This window comes from Solanum pennellii, chromosome 7 (genome assembly GCF_001406875.1).
Source record: "Solanum pennellii chromosome 7, SPENNV200".
Classification (NCBI taxonomy): Eukaryota; Viridiplantae; Streptophyta; class Magnoliopsida; order Solanales; family Solanaceae; genus Solanum; species Solanum pennellii.
In genome coordinates this window covers 31,465,176-31,486,020 of record NC_028643.1, presented here as the reverse complement: position 1 = coordinate 31,486,020, position 20,845 = coordinate 31,465,176, and the positions used below count along the sequence as shown (strand labels likewise).

At 35.9% G+C, this 20,845-nt stretch overlaps 1 protein-coding gene across 1 annotated transcript; it reads left to right on the top strand.

Annotated features, from left to right (window-relative positions):
- Positions 1 to 1,304: 1,304 nt before the first annotated feature.
- LOC114077994 lies at positions 1,305 to 19,993 on the top strand. Its single transcript, XM_027918489.1, has 2 exons — positions 1,305 to 1,415; positions 19,514 to 19,993. Exons 1-2 carry the CDS (start codon positions 1,305 to 1,307, stop codon positions 19,991 to 19,993), a joined length of 591 nt encoding a protein of 196 aa, XP_027774290.1.
- Positions 19,994 to 20,845: the final 852 nt, after the last annotated feature.

The window sequence follows — 20,845 nt, the reverse complement described above, 5'->3', positions numbered from 1 at the left end:
CGAAGTTCAGAGAGTCGATTTCAGTACCCAAATTTCAGAAGTCTAAGTCTTTTGGAACGAGACCCCCTCGACGGCCCGTCGTGCCCATGACGGTCCGTCGTGGGTTCCGTCGACTCACACAGTTTTTCCAGAAATTAAATCTGCTGCTCAGAACGACTAAACAGGTCGTTACAACTAATGAAATAAGAAGATTGGTATTAAATATACTAAATTTTACATTTACAATTGAAGTAATTAAGACTGATAAAAATCTTATTGCAGACTATCTCTCCAGAAAAAGATACAATGGAGAAAATACTAGCTACGATGACAAACCTTTGTCAAAAGATGGAAAAGATAGAAAACGAAGTACAAGTATTAAAACAAACAGTTAAAAGTCAGTACCATGAGTTAAAAAATGCGGAGCTAAGTCAGCAGCATGACTTAATAATTGCGGAGCTAGAAGATGATGTTAGGAAACACCTAAAAACCCATAACAAAACAATATATACAGCTGCAGGAAGCGCATCTACAAGAAGCACATCTGCAGGAGGAACATCGACAGAAAAAAGAAGAAGGTAAGATGAAATATACAAAATCAAACATGAACAAACTATTCTCTAAACCATTCTCTCCACAAAATACCCAAAAAGATATATTCGTACCCCCACAAATAAATACTTGCAAAGCCAGTCTAGATTCACAAAAACAAACATATAACCACATTACCAGAATGTATATAGAAAATATATACAAGATACAAACTTTTTTAAACCTAAACCCTAGAGCAAAAGATACCAAAAATCCAAACGAAAATTATATCACCCAATACCTTCAAGTATACAACAAACTAATAGCACAACAAGGATCAAATCCAAATGTAGTAGCAACTTGCTACAATTATGGGCTAATAAGCACAGTATATACTATAACTGGAGACGAAGTAGCTAAAATACCTGAGCTACATAAGGCATTTCTGCAATATAAAAGAATAACTAAAGGAACTTTATTTTATATAAAGTTCTACTCAGCAACAGCAGAAATACTATATGAAGAAACTAAACCTACAATACAAGTTATTAAGATAGGTTTAACTAGAGATATGATAATACCAGAAAAAATAGATATACAAGAAGAGATACAGAAGGTGGATATCCCAGATTTTTATGCAAACAAAAGAACTATTGGGATAGCTACCATATTAAATGAGTTATCAAACAACTACCTAAATGAAATGCAATTTGGAGTTATTACAACAAAGATCAAACAATTATATACTCCAATTGTAGAGATATAAGAGCATCAGATATGGAAGAAGTACGACAATGGATATTAAGTCTGCTGAAGCCAGAACAAACACCTACAACAAGAGCTATCAGAAAAAATTTCATTTCTCCAAACTTGATGACCAGATACTGCAAACTAATTGGACAAAAGTATCCAGATCATCTATGTACAAAATGCGACGGAGAAGATAACTATATTCCTGAAGTCCAGCTAGAATGAAGACATATGTAAAGTATGAATAATAGTGTCTGTAAAGTATGAATAGTAGTGTCGGCCATATTTAAAAAAGCAAAGGACAGTATATAAAGAAGTAAAGTCGTAAATAGTATGTCCGCCATATAAAAAATAAAGGCCAATTATGTGTAAAAGTATTTTGTTTTCTTGTGTCGGCCGAATATAAATAGGCCAAGTGTAAAGTGTTGTATGTAAAGGACTGTCGGCCATTTGGCCAAAGTGTTGAGTTTTCTTGTATAAATAGAGGGCTTTCCCTCATAATAAAAGCATCCCTTTCCTCTACATCTCTCTCTCACTCTAAATAAAGGCCAATTATGTGTAAAAGTATTTTGTTTTCTTGTGTCGGCCGAATATAAATAGGCCACGTGTAAAGTGTTGTATGTAAAGGAGTGTCGGCCATTTGGCCAAAATGTTGAGTTTTCTTGTATAAATAGAGGGCTTTCCCTCATAATAAAATCATCCCTTTCCTCTACATCTCTCTCACTCTTAATTCCGCTTCCACTTTAATTTGATATCAGAGCTAGTTAACAAAATAAAGCTATGGAAACAAAACCGACATGGTAAATCTACAGAAACAGGTATACTCATTTCCATTCATGAGTAGCTAAAATGCTTTATTCTTAATAATATCTTGTTGATTATAATTGTTTATCATGTTTTAATAATGTTATAATAACCATCTTTAGAAAGTTTGCTACAGAAATATTCTGCGAGTAAGTATCCCCAGACTATGCCATCCTAAGGTTGAAACCGGTAGGCAAGAAGGCCATTTAGGGGAGTAAACAATGTTGAGGCGCTATTAGGGTAACTGATCAATGAAGAAAGTTGTAGTAGTGACCAGACGAGATGATTATTAAGCCATAATTATTACATAATCAATAAGTATAATCTATTAACAGGTTAGAACGAATACAATTTTAGCGAAAATATGATAAAATGAAATCCTATTTATTAGAAGATGATGTTAATTACAAGATATTAATACTTTATATATTAAAAAGGCTTAATACCGATACAAAAAGAGAAATTTATGAAAAATTATTGATGTATGAGATAATAGAAGAAACAACCCAAGGTTGGGCAGAATTAAATATACCAGATGATTTTGACATAGATTTATATGATGATATAGAATTATTCATAGATCAATGATAAATTATTTATACTTACAATTCTTGAAAGAAACTGAAGAAGGAATAGAACTTCTTGAAAAACTACTAATTGAAAATTTTTACAAATATTTAAGAACTAGAGAAAGTGAATATTTAGAATATATTACAAACAACGCTAATGAAATACAAATATTAGATCTACTTAAAAAAGAATATTATGAAAAAAATATTTTATTCTTAAAACTATGAAGAAATAATCAAACATCAAATAAGTAACTACTAAAACAAAAACTAAAATAGAAAGAAAAGTACGAAAGACACTGAAAAAGTTAAAAACCTTATACATAGAATATAAATTAATACAACTTACTAAAACAAATAATAGTAAAACAAATCTTTTTATAGATATAATTTCTAAAACAGAATATAAGTATGTTTGTTACCTGAAAAAACAATATGAACAAAGAAACATATAAGCAACAACTGATAGAGAAAATAATTTAAAAAAGACAAGAGTTAAAACATAGAAAAAGAAGACTAGAAGAAAATATGTTAGCGGGAGTATGTAATAAATCAATTTTAGCACAATGAAAAGTTATATTTATGCTAGAAATACAAATAAATTGCCTTGAATATAAGTTACAACATGATATAAATTATAAATCATAATGAATAAATAAGAATTTGCAGTAGACGAAAAAACATATGAAAATCAAGACGGACTAATAATAAAAATAATATTTTCAAATTTAGGATGAAGATATAAAAAAATAGGAAATAACTTGAATTAATGTTAGAAAAAGAAACAACAAATTTAGAAGATAGTTTAACAGTTATGGTAGGAATAACAAAGGAAAATGAAGAAATAGACAAATCAAAAGAAATTGAAAAAATAAAAACACAAGCAAAACAGGAAGTACAACACCTAGAAGAAATAAAAAATTCAAGAATAAATGAATTAGAAAAAGAATTAGCTAAATTAAAATTATTATATGAAACAAAACAAAAAGAAAAACAAATGAGATGTTCTATTCCAATGTACCTCTTGAGATGAGTACTCAATGTTAGTAGAGAATTAGTTACTTAGTAGATCTCTCCTTCTCTCCTAACTATGCGCCCGCATAGTTGTAACTATTGGCAATGCCATGTAAAAGCTAAGAGAATGACCTCATTCTAGGATAGTGAGGATCCCTCATCCGATAGGGGTTAATATCAGGATTCCATGTCTACATCTTATCGTCAATGTCGGTTAAGCTAACCCGCATAAAAGTAATGAATGTGCTATGTCTTCTAAAAGAGGGTTCTACTTAGAATACGTAGTGGAATGGGACGCTATTTATCCATTGCACTAGGTAGGCATTTCTAAAGGGGAGTCTTGGTGGGTCTTTTTTGAATTGAGTTAACTGAGTCTCCTAAAAGAACGTACTACTTAGGGTAGGTGGTAGTATGGGACTCTATCTATTCAATGCACTAGGTAGGACCTTCCAACACGTAGTTTTGTGCCAAGTCTTCTAAAAGAGTGTACTACTTAGGGTAGGTGGTGGTATGGGATTCAATCTATTCATTGCACTAAGTAGGCATTCCGTAAGGGAATTCTTGGTGTGTTATAGGGTTCCCTTCTATTGTATTGCCTTTGAGTGGGTGCTTATTCTCCCGAGGTGATTATTCCAAAAAGGGAGGTAGTCTTGAGGGTTGTTTGGGTGGGTATTGAAGGAGGTATATGCGTACTTTCTTCATGTCTCACCTTAGTTGAGTATAAGGATGACCTTAAATGGGGAAACTCCTATAGAAATGATGCTTATTAACTCATTTGCAATGCTTTAGAAGTTCACTATTTTGGCTTTTAGTAGTTCATTGTAATTGTTAATTGAGCTTATTATTAAGTTTGGGATGTTTTCTTTAAAGTGTTCCTTTGGGTTTAAAATAATGGAAATTCTTTTCTATGTGTTAAGTGATGTTTCTTATGATGTTTTGTTTTATATTCTTGAATGTTTTACTTAAATTGCATAAATATTATTTTACTAAAATGTCCGTTTTCACATGTTTTTGCATATCAAATACATAGTACATTGTTTTGAACTAACCCCATACTTTTCTATACTATCTAAATATACGTTTTGGACGCAAGGTTGAAGTCTAGAAGATAAAGCTTGGGGAAGTTCCTCACAAGACAAAGTGTGTCCTCATAAATCTTAGGGTATAATTCCTATCTTCTTAGTTTCTTTATGGTAAGACTTATTATGTATCTCTTTCAAATGTAAAGGACCGTGTACGTAAGTTAATTATGTCGAGTCTTTATGTTTGACTTGTGACAATGAGATTTAACTTAGTATTTATAAAAGATACCATATTATATCAAATGTCGTGAAATGTTTTAATTCCGCACTACTTTTAATGTCTGATGTAATGAACGATAGTTAAATGGCTTGTACAAGACCCGAAAGGGTAAAGTACGCGCGGTCACGAACCGAGGGTTCTCCCTTACTTCTAGGGGGTACATTCGGGTTGTGATAAACTTGGTATCAGGGCATATGATTATGGGAAATAGTTTAGGTTCTAAAGTCTTACAAGCCACGACTAGTAGTATCTTGGTCATTCGTGTGATACTCGACACATCCATGTACAAAAGGGTATAGGACGATAGAGTTTCACTTTATTCATTAATCTTGAACCATGCCATAGATCTTAACTCCATAAGGCCTCTCTCTCTTATGTTCCCTTGTCCGGTGGTCTTCTACGTATGATTGCTTGGAAGGGAAGATGTTTCTAACTTGAAGGAGAGAAAAGGTGTGTTTTGAATTTGTGATGGTTTTGTGGCTAAAAGAGTAGATGTAAAGGTAAGTTTTGATATTTGGGATGTGATGCCACCTATGGCTAGGTGTGAATTATGAGATTGGAAGTGTTGTGATGAGAAACTTTATGGGGATGTAGTTCTAAGCATGGTATGAATTATAATGATTGAATAACGTGCCAATGAGAGGAAATGAGTTTTCTTGTGATTATGTTCAATTATGGTAGAAATGCTTTAAGGTTAAATTTTGAAAAATGTTGAAAGAATATGGAGATTTTTTAGGTGTAGAGGAAACTCCATTGTGTGACTAATTTTACATAGTTGTTCGTATGATTGGAGGATGTTGTGGTGTAGGCTTACACTAAGATGCAAATGTGATATGAATATCTTGTGAGTAAGTTCTGTTAAATAAGATTGAGTCAAATGATGTCTAAGAGTTTAAAGAGGTGGTGTTTAAGAGAGTTTATCTAGGCTTGATTCCTAACTGGAAAGTGTTATTCTTAACTTGTAAGGTTGATGTTTAGTATTGATGTGCATGAGTAGAGGGTGGTGTGAGTCCCTACCTTGTGAAGAGAAATAATGGTTATTTGAATTGTGAGAACATGAAGATGTCTTTACCCTATGTGGGGGAGAATGAATTTTGTAGAAAGGTAATTGATATACTCAACTTTCCCTTTTGATTTTATTAAAGTTTGAGGTCAAATTCTTAGTATTCTTGTAATGATCAAGAATCTTGCATGATGAATGTTGAGTAAAATGGGAGTGGCAGCATGGAAGCTACTCTCACATTGCACCTTGTGAAAGTTACCATGTTTTTTTCGAGTAAGTTAGTGTAGTCTTGTCTCACATATTGTCATGATATCTTGTTAAAGTTGCTTGAAAGGTGTATTATTTAAATTTTAAGCATGGAATATAGTGAAGTTTTGAATTCACTATAAGTAAGTCCAAATTTTGAGGAAATTGCATTTTTCATAAATTATAGTTTCAATGTCTTATTATGAGTTTATATGGTTTTATTGCTCACGTGATCATGTCATCTTGATGAATTACTCAAATAATGAATTATTTAAAAATTTGACATGCTTAACAGTGACATAATGAATGCTCACTGTAAAATACCTCATTTACAAAGAAAAAAATTGTTTTGTCTTGAATTGACGTTACAATGTGTAAAAGTGTTGTATATGCTCATGTTTAATGTTGTAAAATGTAGTTAAAGAAAGTTAAGAATGAATTTTTACATTGTAAAGTTTGGCTAAAGTTTCTTATGTTGCAAAGTGTGTGAAAGTGTGAATTGATGCTCCTTGTTAGTTTATTCTTTGATTTTGAGTGTTTTTATCATGATTGTAATATTTTTTGTGATTGTAAGTGAGTCCTTATTGTTCTTAATGTTTTAGTGTTATTCGAGGACGAATGATATTCTAAGTGGGGGAGAATGTAACGCCCTAAATCGACCGAAGGTAAACAAGATCCTCGTGAGTGTTTCTGGAGTTAATTTTTTTTTAAAATGACTTAATTTAGTGTTCTTAGGTAGTCTGTGAAGTTTCCTTAATTTTGGAGGTCAAACGTCCAAGAACGTCCATGATGCTCGGAAGATATGCCTTAGAAAGTGTTCTTGTGTCTTGATGTGTTTGAGTTAGTTTAACTTGTTCGTTTTAATCGAAATTTATGTGTAATATTCCTAAGAACTAGAAAATTATATTTAGGGATTCAAAGTTTGGGTACGACTCCATCTAGTACCCATGAAGGGCCCTAAAAGAGGACCCCACCTCTTCGCAACAAGCTGCAAAAACAGTGACCAAACGACAACCCAAGGGATGGTCCGTTGGTCAACCAACGACCTGTCACCCATGGGTGTCGATTATACCTGCAAGGGATGTGGGACAGGATTCAGATAAATCCATGTACAAAACAACGAGACCTAACCAACGGACCATTGGTGAACAAACAGTCCGTTGGTCCCCAACCGTCTATTGAGCCTATGAAAAAGTTACGAAAAATCTGCCATGGCTTGGGGTGTTCGTTAAATTCACCCCTAGTATTTTATGAACCTAAGAGGTTATTTTTAGGGTTATTAAGGTATATTAAGGTGTTTCAAACCCTAAGACCTAATTTTAGACGCCTTTTCCGAAAATCAAAACCCCTCTCTCTTAAAAGACTCTCTCAAGTCACCACGGAAGCTAGGAGTCAAGAATGAACTAGGAGGGCTGTTAGTGGTTGTTTCTTCATCAAAAAATCAATTGGTGTTACTTCAATTGGAGGTACGGTATCCATCCTTGAACTCTCTTATATTAAAGGTGTCCCTTCTAATGAATTTTCAAGATGAGTTTTCAACCCTAGTTTCTTCTATTTTAAAATTTAGATATGAGTCTTGCATGAAATTTTTTTGAATGACTTAATAATGATTTTTCTAATGTTAGTTGATAATAAGGTAAAAACTTTGATGATATCATGCTAAATATTTTCATTTAATGTTGGCTAATTAAATGGGTTAAATCAGCTCAGTAATGGAGGTTTAGATACTTCCCTAAGGGCGATCTACGTGATGAAAGATTTGATTAAAGGGTATGTTGGTTATGTTATTTAGCTTTAATTTCAAAATGCTCTTGAGTGGTATGGACCACCTCCTTGGTGGCGGTGTTTATTTGAATTGTATGAATGTGAAGTTGCTTGTTTAATGTAAATGAAGCATGAAGGCCTGTTGTATGAGGTAAGATGATAATAATATTATTCTTGTTTAATGTGCCTTTTGAAGGTATAATGTGAAAATAACCTAGGGAGTATGCTTAAATGAAGTTATTTTTGTTAATTGTTCTATGAAGATTGTTATGAGAAGTATTTTAAGGATTATAACTAAATGACTAATTCGATTATGTGAAGTATGTAAATTTTGTGGTGTGATGAATGAAGGTCTAAGTATGTATTGAAGTTAAATGTAAATTAAATGAAGCTTATGTGCAAGGTTTTCTTAGATGTACACACACTCACACTTGAATGGATGAATGAAGCTAAGTTAATTCCTAAAGGAAAATTTTAGGGTGAACACTCTTCGTGAGTTGAGATGAAGTGTTTAGTAGGAACTCCACTACATCCCATGATCTTTCTAAGATACGTGGGACGATTAATGTTTAGAAGAGGTGTTCACTAGTTATCCTTAACCTACAGATTATAATGTTTAGAATCTGTTGGAAGTTATGCCTAGAACCGAGAGGATATGAAAAAGAGGTGGTTACACTTCGTGAGTTGAGATGTTATATTCCAATGTACTTCTTCAGATGAGTTCTCCTCATTAGTAGAGAAAGAGTTGCTTAGTAGCAATGTCCTTATCCCTTAACTATGCGACACATAGGTGTAGCTATTGGAAAGCCATGTAATATCTAAGAGAATGACCACATTCTACGAAAGTGAGGATCCCTCATCCGATAGGTGTTAATATCGGGATTCCATGTCTAGATCTCATGATCTATGTCGGTTAAGCTAACTCCCACAAAAGTATTGAATGTGCTAAGCCTTCTAAAGGAGTGTTATATATAGGATAGGTAGTGTAATGGGACGCTATTTATCCATTGCACTAGGTAGGCATTTCGAAAATGGGAGTCTTGGTGGGTCTTATTTGAATTTACTGAACTAAGTCTCCTAAAAGAACATACTACTTAGGGTGGGTGGTGGTATGGGATGCTATCTATCCATTGCACTGGGTAGGACCTTCCGAAATGGGAGTCTTGATGCCAAGTCTTTTAAACAAGTGTGATACTAAGGGTAGGTGGTGGTATGGGACACCATCTACTCATTGCACTAAGTAGGCATTCCGAAAGGGAATTTTTGGTGTTTTGTGTTATGCCCTTCTATTGTATTGCCTTTGAGTGGGTTCTTATTCTCTAGATCTAAGTATGCCAAAAAGGGAGGTAGTCTTGAGAGTTGCTTGGATGGGAATTGAAAGAGGCTTATGTGTACTTCCTTCATGTCTCAACTTAGAGAGACTTAGGATGACCTTAATTGGGGAAACTCCTAGGAAAATGAAGATTATTTACTAATTCACAATGCTTTGGAATTTCACCATTTTGGTTTTTAGTATTTCACTGTAATAGTCAAATGAGCTTATTGTAATGTTTGGGAAGTTTTCTGTACAGTGTTCCTCTGGGTTTAAATTGATTGAAATTCTTCTCTAAGTGTTAAGTGATGATTCTTATGATGTTTTGTTTTTTATATTCGTGAATGTTTTACATAAATGGCATAAAATGTTATTTAACTAAAATGTCCGTTTTTGCATGTTTTTTCATATGACATACTGAGAACATTGTTCTGTACTAACCCTATACTTTTCTATACTATCTAAGTATAGGTTTTGGAACCAAGGTTGAAGTCTACAAGGAAAATCTTTGGAATGTTCCTCTCAAGAATAAGTGTGTCCTTATAAATTCGAGGGAATAATTCATTCTTCTTAGTTTCTTTATGTGAAGACTTGTAATGTATCTTTTCATATGTAAAGGGTTGTGTCCGTAAGTTAATTATGTCGTGTCTTTAAGTTTGGCTTGTGATGATGATATTTTTCTAAGTATTTATTAAATATTCCATTTTATATCAAATGTCGTGAAAAGTTTTAATTCCGCACTCCTTTTCATGTTTTATGTAATAAACAATAGTTAAAGGGCATGTACAAGACCCCAAAGAGTCAAATACGCCTTTTGACGAACTGAGGGTTCTCACTGACTTCTACGGGGTACTTTCGGGTTGTGACATAACAAATATCACATAATGTCATTTATATTCAAGATCATCATACTATCACCATTTATAATTATAAGCATGTACATACATAAGAACAACCTCCTAAAATGTTCCATAAAGGTAAACTAGTGCAAGGAATAAGTAGAGTCCCATAACCCTACTTAGGCAATGTCAAACCCCTTAAGTCTCCTTAGTCTGTTTGTACTTCATTAATTCATTCTAGTTTAGGGAAAAATTGACTTAACCAACATACACTACAAGAGCTAAGTGTGGAATTCGGTGTTGTGAAACCTTACCCCGATGGAAGGTGGGCAACTGGCAACAGTAAAACCAAACATAAACATAGCTTTCTAGGTGGATCCACTAGCTAGTCTTCCTATGGGGGAAACATAGTTCAAGAACTAAGAGATAGGTATAATCCCTATTCATACCACTTGGCAATGGGGGCCTACTCTCATAGGAATCCATTTGATAAGTATCCCTCATTGGGGAGCCAACATCACATGTGGAACTATAGGGTGAATATTTCTCTATGCGAAGTCATCACCTACTTTTGTCAATTTCACTCGCAACTAAGCTAAGTCCCTTTTGAAATGTCTAACCCTTGTGTATTCATCATCATCATACCTCAATAAAAATTGCATGGGTATAATCCTTTCATTACAATTTATATAAGTGAGATTAGCACATTTACATATCACTTCATGATAATACACATTTGTAATTCATTCACCATCCTTATAACATTTACATCTTAAACAAACACCTCAAAAACCATATTCAAAACATTTAAATTCAACATCATACCACCCTATTAATCCTAATACAACGAATACTCCAGTACAACATCATGATCTAATAACAATTAACCATAATTTGAAGTAAAGGATAGGGATCAAAATACTTACCAAGTCTCCTTAATAATTCATCATCAAGGTCTTACCATCAACCCTTAATTCAACTTAATTATGCTATAACATAATCATAATTTCATGAAAAACATAATAAAAATTCTAAAAGAATCACCACATTACAGTTCAATACTAGTTCATAGATTAAGACAATATACTTAGGTCAATTCACAACATACTTTATAACCTATTTCAAATTCTCAAGAACTGGCATGATAGGACAATAATTCAATCTATTATAGTCATTATTGATACAATAACATCATCTAGTAGTAATTCAATCAATAACCAAGTCAATTGAACCAATATTACATAATTCATATCAATATCATAACCTAGGGTTAAGGGGTCAAGGTCATCTTCTACAAACTAGACCAAACCATTAAGATATATCAAGATTTAGTTAGAATAAATGTTAATCTATCCATATAAACAAAATAAATTATAATCAAATAAAATCAAAATAACTATTTCCTATTGGATGAAAACCCAACTTTTGAAATCAATTTATCCTTTGAGGAAAGAGGTCTCAAAGATGAAATAGATATCATACCTTACAAACTGATGGAGATTGATTGAGGAAATTTACTCTTTGTATCCCTTGAGTACGCCTCTACCTTGGTCATCAATGGGGGGTTTCTTTGAGAGAGAAAGAAGAGAGAAGGATGAGAGTTTTGGATTGTGAGTTATGAGATCTTAGATTAGTCTAATGGGGTTGGAGTCATTGTATGGGGTGTGAATTAACATAATTACACTTCCCTTAACCCCCAACTAACGACCTAACACGTTAATTAGTTTATTGTAACCAATTAAAAACGTGAAGCAAAGTAAGGCCCTCACAAACGAGACCTCAACCAATAGTCCGTCTATGAGTCGACGACTATTGCCCCCTTCTGTGTTGCACTTCGTCGATGAGTTCAGAGGCTGGTCCAAGTTGACCATTATCCAAAATATCTATGCGTTGGTCGACGGATTGCATCAATGCCCCATAGATCCTCACACGACCGTTCGACTCCCTTCATGGGTGCACACCACCCAGGCAGTGCTTTTGACCCCAAAACAAAAGGGTCCTAAAGGGCCTTTAGTAGGTCCTTATGGAGTCGTACCTGGAAATTTAAACCATGAATCAAACCTAAAACAAGTTATACACCCTTCCACCAAATTTCATGAATTTCCGACTCGTAAAAGCTAGTCAAATACGCTAAGGCACGCTACTACCTCCTTTAACTAGTTTCCATACATCATGGACGTTCTTCGACCTTTTTGTTTCTAGACATTCTAAATGACTTATATTCATTAAAATGGACATTAAAACAGTATCTACGCCTTATGAAACTTATGTTAGTCTCTAGAAAACATTTTGGATTTTCGAAATGTTACATTATCCCCCCCTTAGGAACATTCGTCCCCAAATGACACTAAAATCATTTGAAAGGAAGGCATAGACTCAAGACTAGTAGCACAACCAACAACAATACATAAAAACATCAAACATATCATCTACACATGACAATTCAAAAATATTCAATTACCACACATAAGGCTCAACATTACATTATGAGGAATATCTTTCTCACAACAACAAGAGCTCAACATAGCAATTATGAGTCAATTATGCGAATGTTTTACTAACATGTACATATAATTTCATAAAGGCTCATCATATCAAAATGCAAAACATATTCAAAAAATAAAATTTGCAACTTATTAGCATAACTCTGTGTAAGTTACTTTAACAACATCCAAAAATGCACATTTAGCAAAAACTTTGCCAAAAATCAAGAATTTTAAAATTTTAGTTGTTATTTTCATTAATAGTAAGAACAACTAACCTTAATTATCAAATAGATGAAGGTAACGGGACTTCATGTAGGCCTCAGCCTCCCATGTTGTACTATTAACAAGGTGATTCTTGCATAATACCTTTCCGTAAGCCACCTCTTTATTCCACAATTTCATTACTTGCCTATCAAGAATTTGAGCCGGAACTTCCTTATAAGCGATGTTATTCTTCATACCAAGACCCTCAATGAGAAGAATAGACTCGGGATCACTGATACCCTTCAGAAGAATGGAAAATGGAAAACCGGATGAACCGAAGCCAATTCACTAGGCAACTTTAACTCATAGGCAACCTCACCAACCTTTTGGATGACTTCATAGAGACCCACATAACGAGGAATCAACATCCTTTTCTTGCCAAATCTAACAACCTTTTCAAAAAAGAAATTTACACTTTATCACCTTATTCAAACTCAAAATCCCTTCTCCTATTATCGACATAAGACTTTTTCCAAATATAGAACTTTGTAACTAATTTCTTATGATATGAAATTCCTCCAAATACTTATAAATCAAATCGGGACATATATGCCAAAACTCACAAACTTCAAACAACCCAATATGAGACCTACACCTACTACCATACAAGTCTTCATAAGGAGCCATTGATATAGATGAATGAAACTATTATTGTAAGCAAATTGCACCAAAGGCAAATAATTGTCCCAATTCCCCTTGAAAAAAATAATAGAAGCCCTAAGAATATCCTCAAGGGTTTGAATAGTAAGCTCCACTTGACCATCCATTCAGCAATACAAAGCGGTACTTAACTTCACCTTAGTACCAACCCTTCTTGGAACGACCTCCAAAACATGGATGTGAATTCTGCACCCCTATTCTGTATTGTGGATGATGGAATACCATGGCGACACACAATCTCATCTATCAAGATCCTTGCATTATCCTCCACGGAATAAGTAGACTGAAATGCGCGGACTTGGTCAACCTATCCACAACCACCCATATAGAGTCATAATACCTTTGAGTCTGAGCCAAACCTACTACAAAATCAAAATTGACGTCTTCCCACTTCCAAGTAGTAATTTGGATTTCTTGTAGTAAACCACCCGACTTTTGATGTTCGACTTTCACCTATTGGAAAACTGGACACTTAGCAACAAACTCTGCTATGACCTTATTCAAACCTTCCCACCAAAATACTTCTCTGAGGTAATGGTAGATTGTTGTCAAACCCGGATAAATGAATTAACGGGACCCATGACCTTCCTCAAGGATTCGGTTCCTCAAACTATCTACATTGGGAACAGACAACCTCTCTTGATACCTCAAGGCACCATCCCACCCCAAGGAGAATGACTCATTAACCTTACCAAGAACAAATTCCTTCAACTCCATCAATAGTTGATTAAGGTGGTGTTTGGACTTCACCTCAACCACCAAAGATGACTTGGAGTTATGATAGACCATAAACCACCATTCGATGAATCATCATACACCACACCCAATCTAGCCAACCAATGAACATCTCTAACTAGGCCTTTCTTTGTTTACTCTATGTAAGACATACTACCCATGGTCATACGATTTAGAGCATCCACAACGACATTGGCTTTGCAGGGGTGGTAGAGAACACTCATGTCATAATCTTTCAATAATTTCAACAACCTACTTTGTTTGATATTCAACTCCTTTTGGGTAAACACATATTGCAGACTTTTGTGGTCGGTACTTACATCCACATGGACACCATAAATGTAATGCCTCGATATTTTCAAGGCAAATACCATGGCCGCTAACAAAAGATCATGATTTTGATAGTTTTTCTCATTTACCTTAAGTTGTATATAAGCATAGGCTACTACTTTACCATGTTGCATAAGTACACACCCTAAAGCCAGTTGGGATGCATCACAGTACACAATGACTCCCATTATACCCTCCGATAAAGTCAACATCGGAGCGGAAGTAAACCTATGTTTAAAATTTAGAATCTTCTCTCATTTGCCTCCGACAACTTAAACTTATTTCTCTCATGGGTCAAAGTAGTAAAACTAGATGCAATGCAAAATATTCCACAAGCCTCCGATAATAACCCGCTAGATCCAAATAACTCCTAATTTCGGTAGGTGTCAATGGTATAGGACAATATTTTTAATCGCCTATGTTTTCCTTGGACCAAAGTCAACTCCCTCACTATATTCGATATGACTAATAAATGACACTGACCTCAACCAAAACTCATGCTTTCTATACTTGGAAAAAAATTGATTCACCTCAATCAAGTGGTCCGAGCTCTAAAGCTCCAAAAAGGAGATACTTTTATGCACCCAAGGCAAGGGGTGAATAAGAGAGTTGTCCCGATGTAGTGACCGGTATTTTTCAATTCTTCTCTATTAATGTTTATGCTTTACCTGATCCCGCTTCTACCTTGTCTTTTCTTACTAATTTGGAAGCTAGAAATTTTTATGCATTGCCCAATATCTTAAAATAACCTTATGTAATGTCTATCCAGTGAAGAATTCGGTAGTTGCAAAAAAAGTATACAGGAATTGGCCTTTAATTCTATCCAATAGAGTTAGTCTTGTTGATTTAGTGGTAATTGACATGTTTTATTTTGATATTATTTTGTGAATAGATTGGTTGAATTCTAGTTTTTCTTCCATAGATTGTAGAACAAGGATAGCCCAGTTCAATTTTCCTAATGTGCCCTTTATAGAGATGAAGGCAGGAAATTCTATTCATAGTGGTCGTATTATCTCGTGTCTAAAGTCTTGTATGATGATAGCCAAGGGTCTTCTATACAATGTGGTGAGGTAAAATGATCAAGAATCCGAGAATCCTCCTATAGAGGTTGACCCCGCAGTGAAGAAATTTCTGGAGGTTTTTCCTAATGATCTTCCTGGAATTCCTAAAGAATAGGAAATTTACATTGGTGTTGACTTATTCCCAGACATGAGTCCCAGTTCAATTCCTCGTTATCGTATGGATCCAACCGAATCGAAAGAGTTGAAGGTTTAACTCAAGGGATTACTAGATAAAGGCTTTATGAAACCTAGTATTTCCCGGTGGTCTGTTCAAGTTTTGTTTGTGAAAAAGAATGATGGTTCACTTAGGATGTTCATTGATTACACACAAGTCTATAAAGTGAAAATTAAGAACATGTATCCTATTTCTAGGATATACTATTTGTTTGATAAACTCCACGGTGAAAGTCAATTTTCGAATATTAATTTGAGGTTGGGATATAACCAAGTAAGAATGAGAGGTGAAGACATTTTTAGTACGACTTTTCAAACTTGGTATAGTCACTATGAGTTCCAAGTCATGTCTTTTGGGTTAACTAATGCCCTAGCGCTATTTATGGACCTAATGAATTGAGTTTTCCGAGATTAGCTTGATTCTTTTTTAATTATCATTTTTGATGATATTTTCGTATTTTCTAAGATTGAGTATGAGCATATGGACCATATGAGGGTTGTATTTTAACTGATGTTTGAGTGGTCAAAAGCTTGTGAAAGAGGCTTCCACGATTTTAAAGATAAGATTACCTCCACTCCGGTGTTGACCTTACTGCAGGGTAATGAAGGTTTTGTAGTCTATTGTGACATTTCCCGAGTATGTTTTGGGTGTGTTCTTATGCAACATGGCAAATGTTACACCCTCAAAATGAGCTAGGTTGAATTATAGCCTAACATGTTAGTTATAAGTTTTTAAAGTCCTAAAATGATTAATTATTGTTACAACCCTCAAAATTAGATAGGTTAAACTAGTTTTTCTCATGTGTTTCATCAGTTAATAATGAGTTAAAATGATTTATTTTAGCATAAAAATTCATTTGGTGAAGTTATTATGACAAACGTCAAGGTATGACAATGACGTTTGGAAACTAGCCTTGTGTGCGCGCTACGGTGTCTTTGTATGTTGTAAGTGCTTGTATGTGTTGTATGAAGTCTAAAACTTGTAAAAAAGAATTTAAATAGGTTAAATAAAGTATATAGTATTGAAACGTCCAGGTTCGACTCCCCAAGCATCCCCTAGGGGTCCACGAAGGGACCCCACCTTTGGACAAGCAAGTTGCCAAAGGCAGCAAGGTTTTTCACATGGGTGAAACACAGGCGCATCGCGGAGTTTGTCCAACTGTTATCCCTCGTATTTTTATACGTAGTGCGCGTCATGATCTAGTAGACGTAAGTCCAGGGAATGAGATTTTATTTTAAGTTCCAAGTGATTAAAGAAATACTAGGCAAGGATGTTAATGCCAAATGTGATATTAAGTATGATTTGGCAAATGTAAGTTCCATTACTTTAAGTGAGGGATTAATTAGTGGCTGATTAGGATTAATTTAATCCAGTTGGCCCCACCACTCAAGGCAAAAATAAAAGGAATCAGATTGGGAGCTGGCCTTAGTGGGACACGTGTAGAGGGGGGCTACCTCCACTCCATACTATAAATGAGGTGGTGAAATCCACTCCATAATATAAATAGGGTGGTGAAATGAATTGCAGCATATCATCTTCTTCACCACTTTGCTTAGGCAGCCATGGAAATGGAGAAAACCAACACTGCAACTCTTGGCCAGCAGCTGCAAATAATTTGGTTAGTAATCTCTTTGCTTGGTGTGTTAATTATTTAAAATACCTTTGTGAATTATCCATTAATATTAAGAAGGGGGCGTGACCAGTAGCTTAGGAAGTTTATTTTAGTTATTGAATGTGCTAAGTATGAGCGGAAACCATAATCGGATTATTAGTGGTGTCGCGTTAGTGTTTGGGCTGTTTTGACTAAAGCAAACTGCGGGAAATTCTGTTTTGACGTCATGTATATGTTAATGTGATTATGGGTATATACTCCAAAGGATGGATACGATAAGGTAGATGTGTTGCGAATTATAAAATGAGTTATCGCTTTGTGTGTCGTTGCTTCGCTGCTATGGTTGCCGAGACGGAACTGTTTTGGGGGGGGGATGTTTAATATGATTCGTTGGGTTATATGTGTTATTGGCATTGCTGTGGATAATTTTGGTTGTTGTCGGATTGGGACGAAGTTAGGAAAATAGGGGAAGTGCTGCCGAATTTTCGTTAGATTATTAGCTAGCTTACAAAATAGTAATGCGCGACGTTTATCAAATTGCGGCATGATTGTTGCTTGTTATAAATTAATAGCTTGAGAAGTAAATATTGGACGTGCGGCTCGACTATACGGTATGTAACGCTATCCATTCTTTCTTTTTTTGGCATGACCTTTAAAAAATGAGCGAATATTGGACAGGTGTGATACTTACCTCTAGAGAGTCTAGGTGACGTATATTCTTGCTTCCACAACTATTCCTCTATATATCGGCTATGTCTAAGGCTGTGATGATTTCTCATATCTATGGTAGTGCTTCTTAGAGACATTGAGATTTTATGTTTCCATATCGTATTAAAGGTTCATAATCTTGATAAAACGTTAATCATTGGTAATACTCCTTGCTGGTTCGCGTTAATTGTTCTATTGAGTTATAAGAAATGATTTTAATTACATATGGTTGCTCATAATATTCTGCTCGTGCATAGAGTCATTTATCATTTCACGGAGTCCCGGGCAGGGTAATATTCGTGCGGAGTTTCTTGCATATGTCACCGAGTCCCTCACTAGAGGGCCGGGTACGTATATTATATATATGATTGGTGATGATGATGATGACGGAGATGATGTGATGATTATTTTGCCGAGCCCCTTACTAGGGAAGCTGGGCACCTTATATGTTAAAGATATGCATGATTTTCACTTAAAAGGGTAAAAGTGTAGCGATATTTTTGTTTCGACTTACCATGTTGGTATCCTGTCATCTTTACCTTATGCTTTACATACTCAGTACATTGTTCGTACTGACCCCCCCTTTCCTCGGGGGGCTGCGTTTTATGCCCGCAGGTGTAGACGCACAGTTCGGTGATCCTCCCGCCTAGGATATCTACTCTGCTGATTGGGTGAGCTCCACTGTTCCGGAGCCCAGTTGTTTTGGTACATGACTTTTGTGTACTCTTTTTATTGTCTATGGGTATGGCGGGGCCCTGTCCCGTCAAGTTTCACTACTGTACTCTTAGAGGTCTGCGGAAATTATGTGGGTTGTATATATATATTTTTGATAATGGTCTGGACATGGTTTGTTTGGGATGTCCGCTTGTACAGGGGCAGCCTTGTAGGCTGCGTACATCATTGTGTATTGTGTAGTGGCAGCCTTGTCGACTTACGCATGCTATTATGCTTTGGATAGTGGCGGCCTTGTCGGCTCGCGTATGTTATTACGGTTCAATGGTTATGACTCCTTATGAGACAGGTCCTCTTTATATATATATGACGTTGGGGTTGGATTGATTTGATTGAATTCCATATTGTCTTAGTTTCAGTTGGTTATACTTAGCAGGTTTGTTTGTGGGTGTCCAAAACGGGCACTAGTCACGGCCCATCGGGTTGGGCCGTGACAAAGAGTGGTACCAGAGCGGTTCTTCCTCGGAAGTGTCTACAGACCTTGTGTAGAGTCTTGTTTTTCAGTGTGTTGTGCACCACATCTATAAACAGGAAGCTACAGGACATTTAGGATGTCATCCTTTCTTCTTATTCTAGATTGTGCGATATAGCTATATTAACAGGATAATCCCTCTCTAACGAATCCCTGTGTTTTCAGCTATGCCTCCAAAGCAAGCAACAGCCGCACAGAAGGACAAAATCGATAGCAGAAGGTACTAGTCAGACCCGGAGAGTTACTAGGGCCCGTGCCAAGTCTATGCCTGGTATTGTGCTTCAGTCGAAGAGCTCTAGGGCGTCAGGGTCACAGATGGGCAGTGGTTTGAGCCAGTCGAGGCCACCTTTGACTCGGTGTTCTCGCTGTGGTAGATCCCATCCTGGGGAATGTCGTTGGGCTACAGGTGCGTGTTTTTCTTGTGGCCGTCAGGGCCATACTATGAGGGAGTGTAACCTTAGAGGTAGTGCAGGTGGTATGGCACAATCTACTGGGTCCGTTGCTGGTTCATCTTCTTCTGTGGCTATGTGCCCTACGGGGCAGGGTATTCAGGCGCCAGCAGGCCGTAGTAGAGGACGTGGTGGAACTTCTTGTTCTAGCGGTCCCTCGAACCGTATATATGCTTTGACTAATAGGCAGGATTAGGAGGCGTCATCTAATGTGATCACAGGTATATTATCACTCTTCTCCCGAAGTGTGTATGCATTGATAGACCTAGGTTCCACCTTATCATTTATATCTCCCTACGTTGCTAGTACGATCGGAATAGAGTCTGAAATGGTAGAACCATTTGAGGTAGCTACACCTGTAAGAGATTTTGTCATAGCTACGCGAGTATATAAGAATTGTTCAGTAGTTATATATAGTCGTCGTACCGTAGCAGATCTAATAGAGTTAAATATGATTGAGTTTGATATTATCATGGGCATGGATTGGCTGGCTGCTTGTTATGCTAACGTTGACTGAAGAGGAAAGATAGTTCGATTTCAATTTCCAGGGGAACTGATTATAGAGTGGAAGGGGAGTACAGTATTGCCGAAAGGTAAGTTCATTTCATACCTTAAGGCCGGGAAGATTGTTAGAAAAGGCTATATTTATCATCTGGTTTGGGTGCATGACATAAAGGCAGAGGCACCGACGCTTCAATCAGTCCTGGAAGTTAATGAATTTTCCGATGTATTCCCAGAGGAACTTCCAGGCCTTCCTCCAGAACGAGAGATAGAGTTTACTATAGATGTACTGCAAGATACCCAGCCTATATCTATACCTTCTTATAGAATGGCACCTGCTGAGTTGAAAGAATTGAAAGAGAAATTGAGGGATTTGCTAGAAAAGGGCTTCATCAGGCCTACTACGAAACCTTGGGGAGCACCGGTACTGTTTGTGAGGAAGAAGGATGGGTCGCTGCGGATGTTTATTGATTATAGGCAGCTGAACAAAGTAACAGTAAAGAACAGGTATCCCCTCCCACGGATTGACGATCTATTTGACCAGTTG

Bases quoted from the DNA above. Each gene is read 5' to 3' on its own strand.
- LOC114077994 (XM_027918489.1), top strand. From the start codon at position 1,305: ATGGATATTAAGTCTGCTGAAGCCAGAACAAACACCTACAACAAGAGC. The intron at 1,416-19,513 runs GTATCCAGATCA...CTGTGTTTTCAG, and splicing joins TGCAAACTAATTGGACAAAA to CTATGCCTCCAAAGCAAGCA.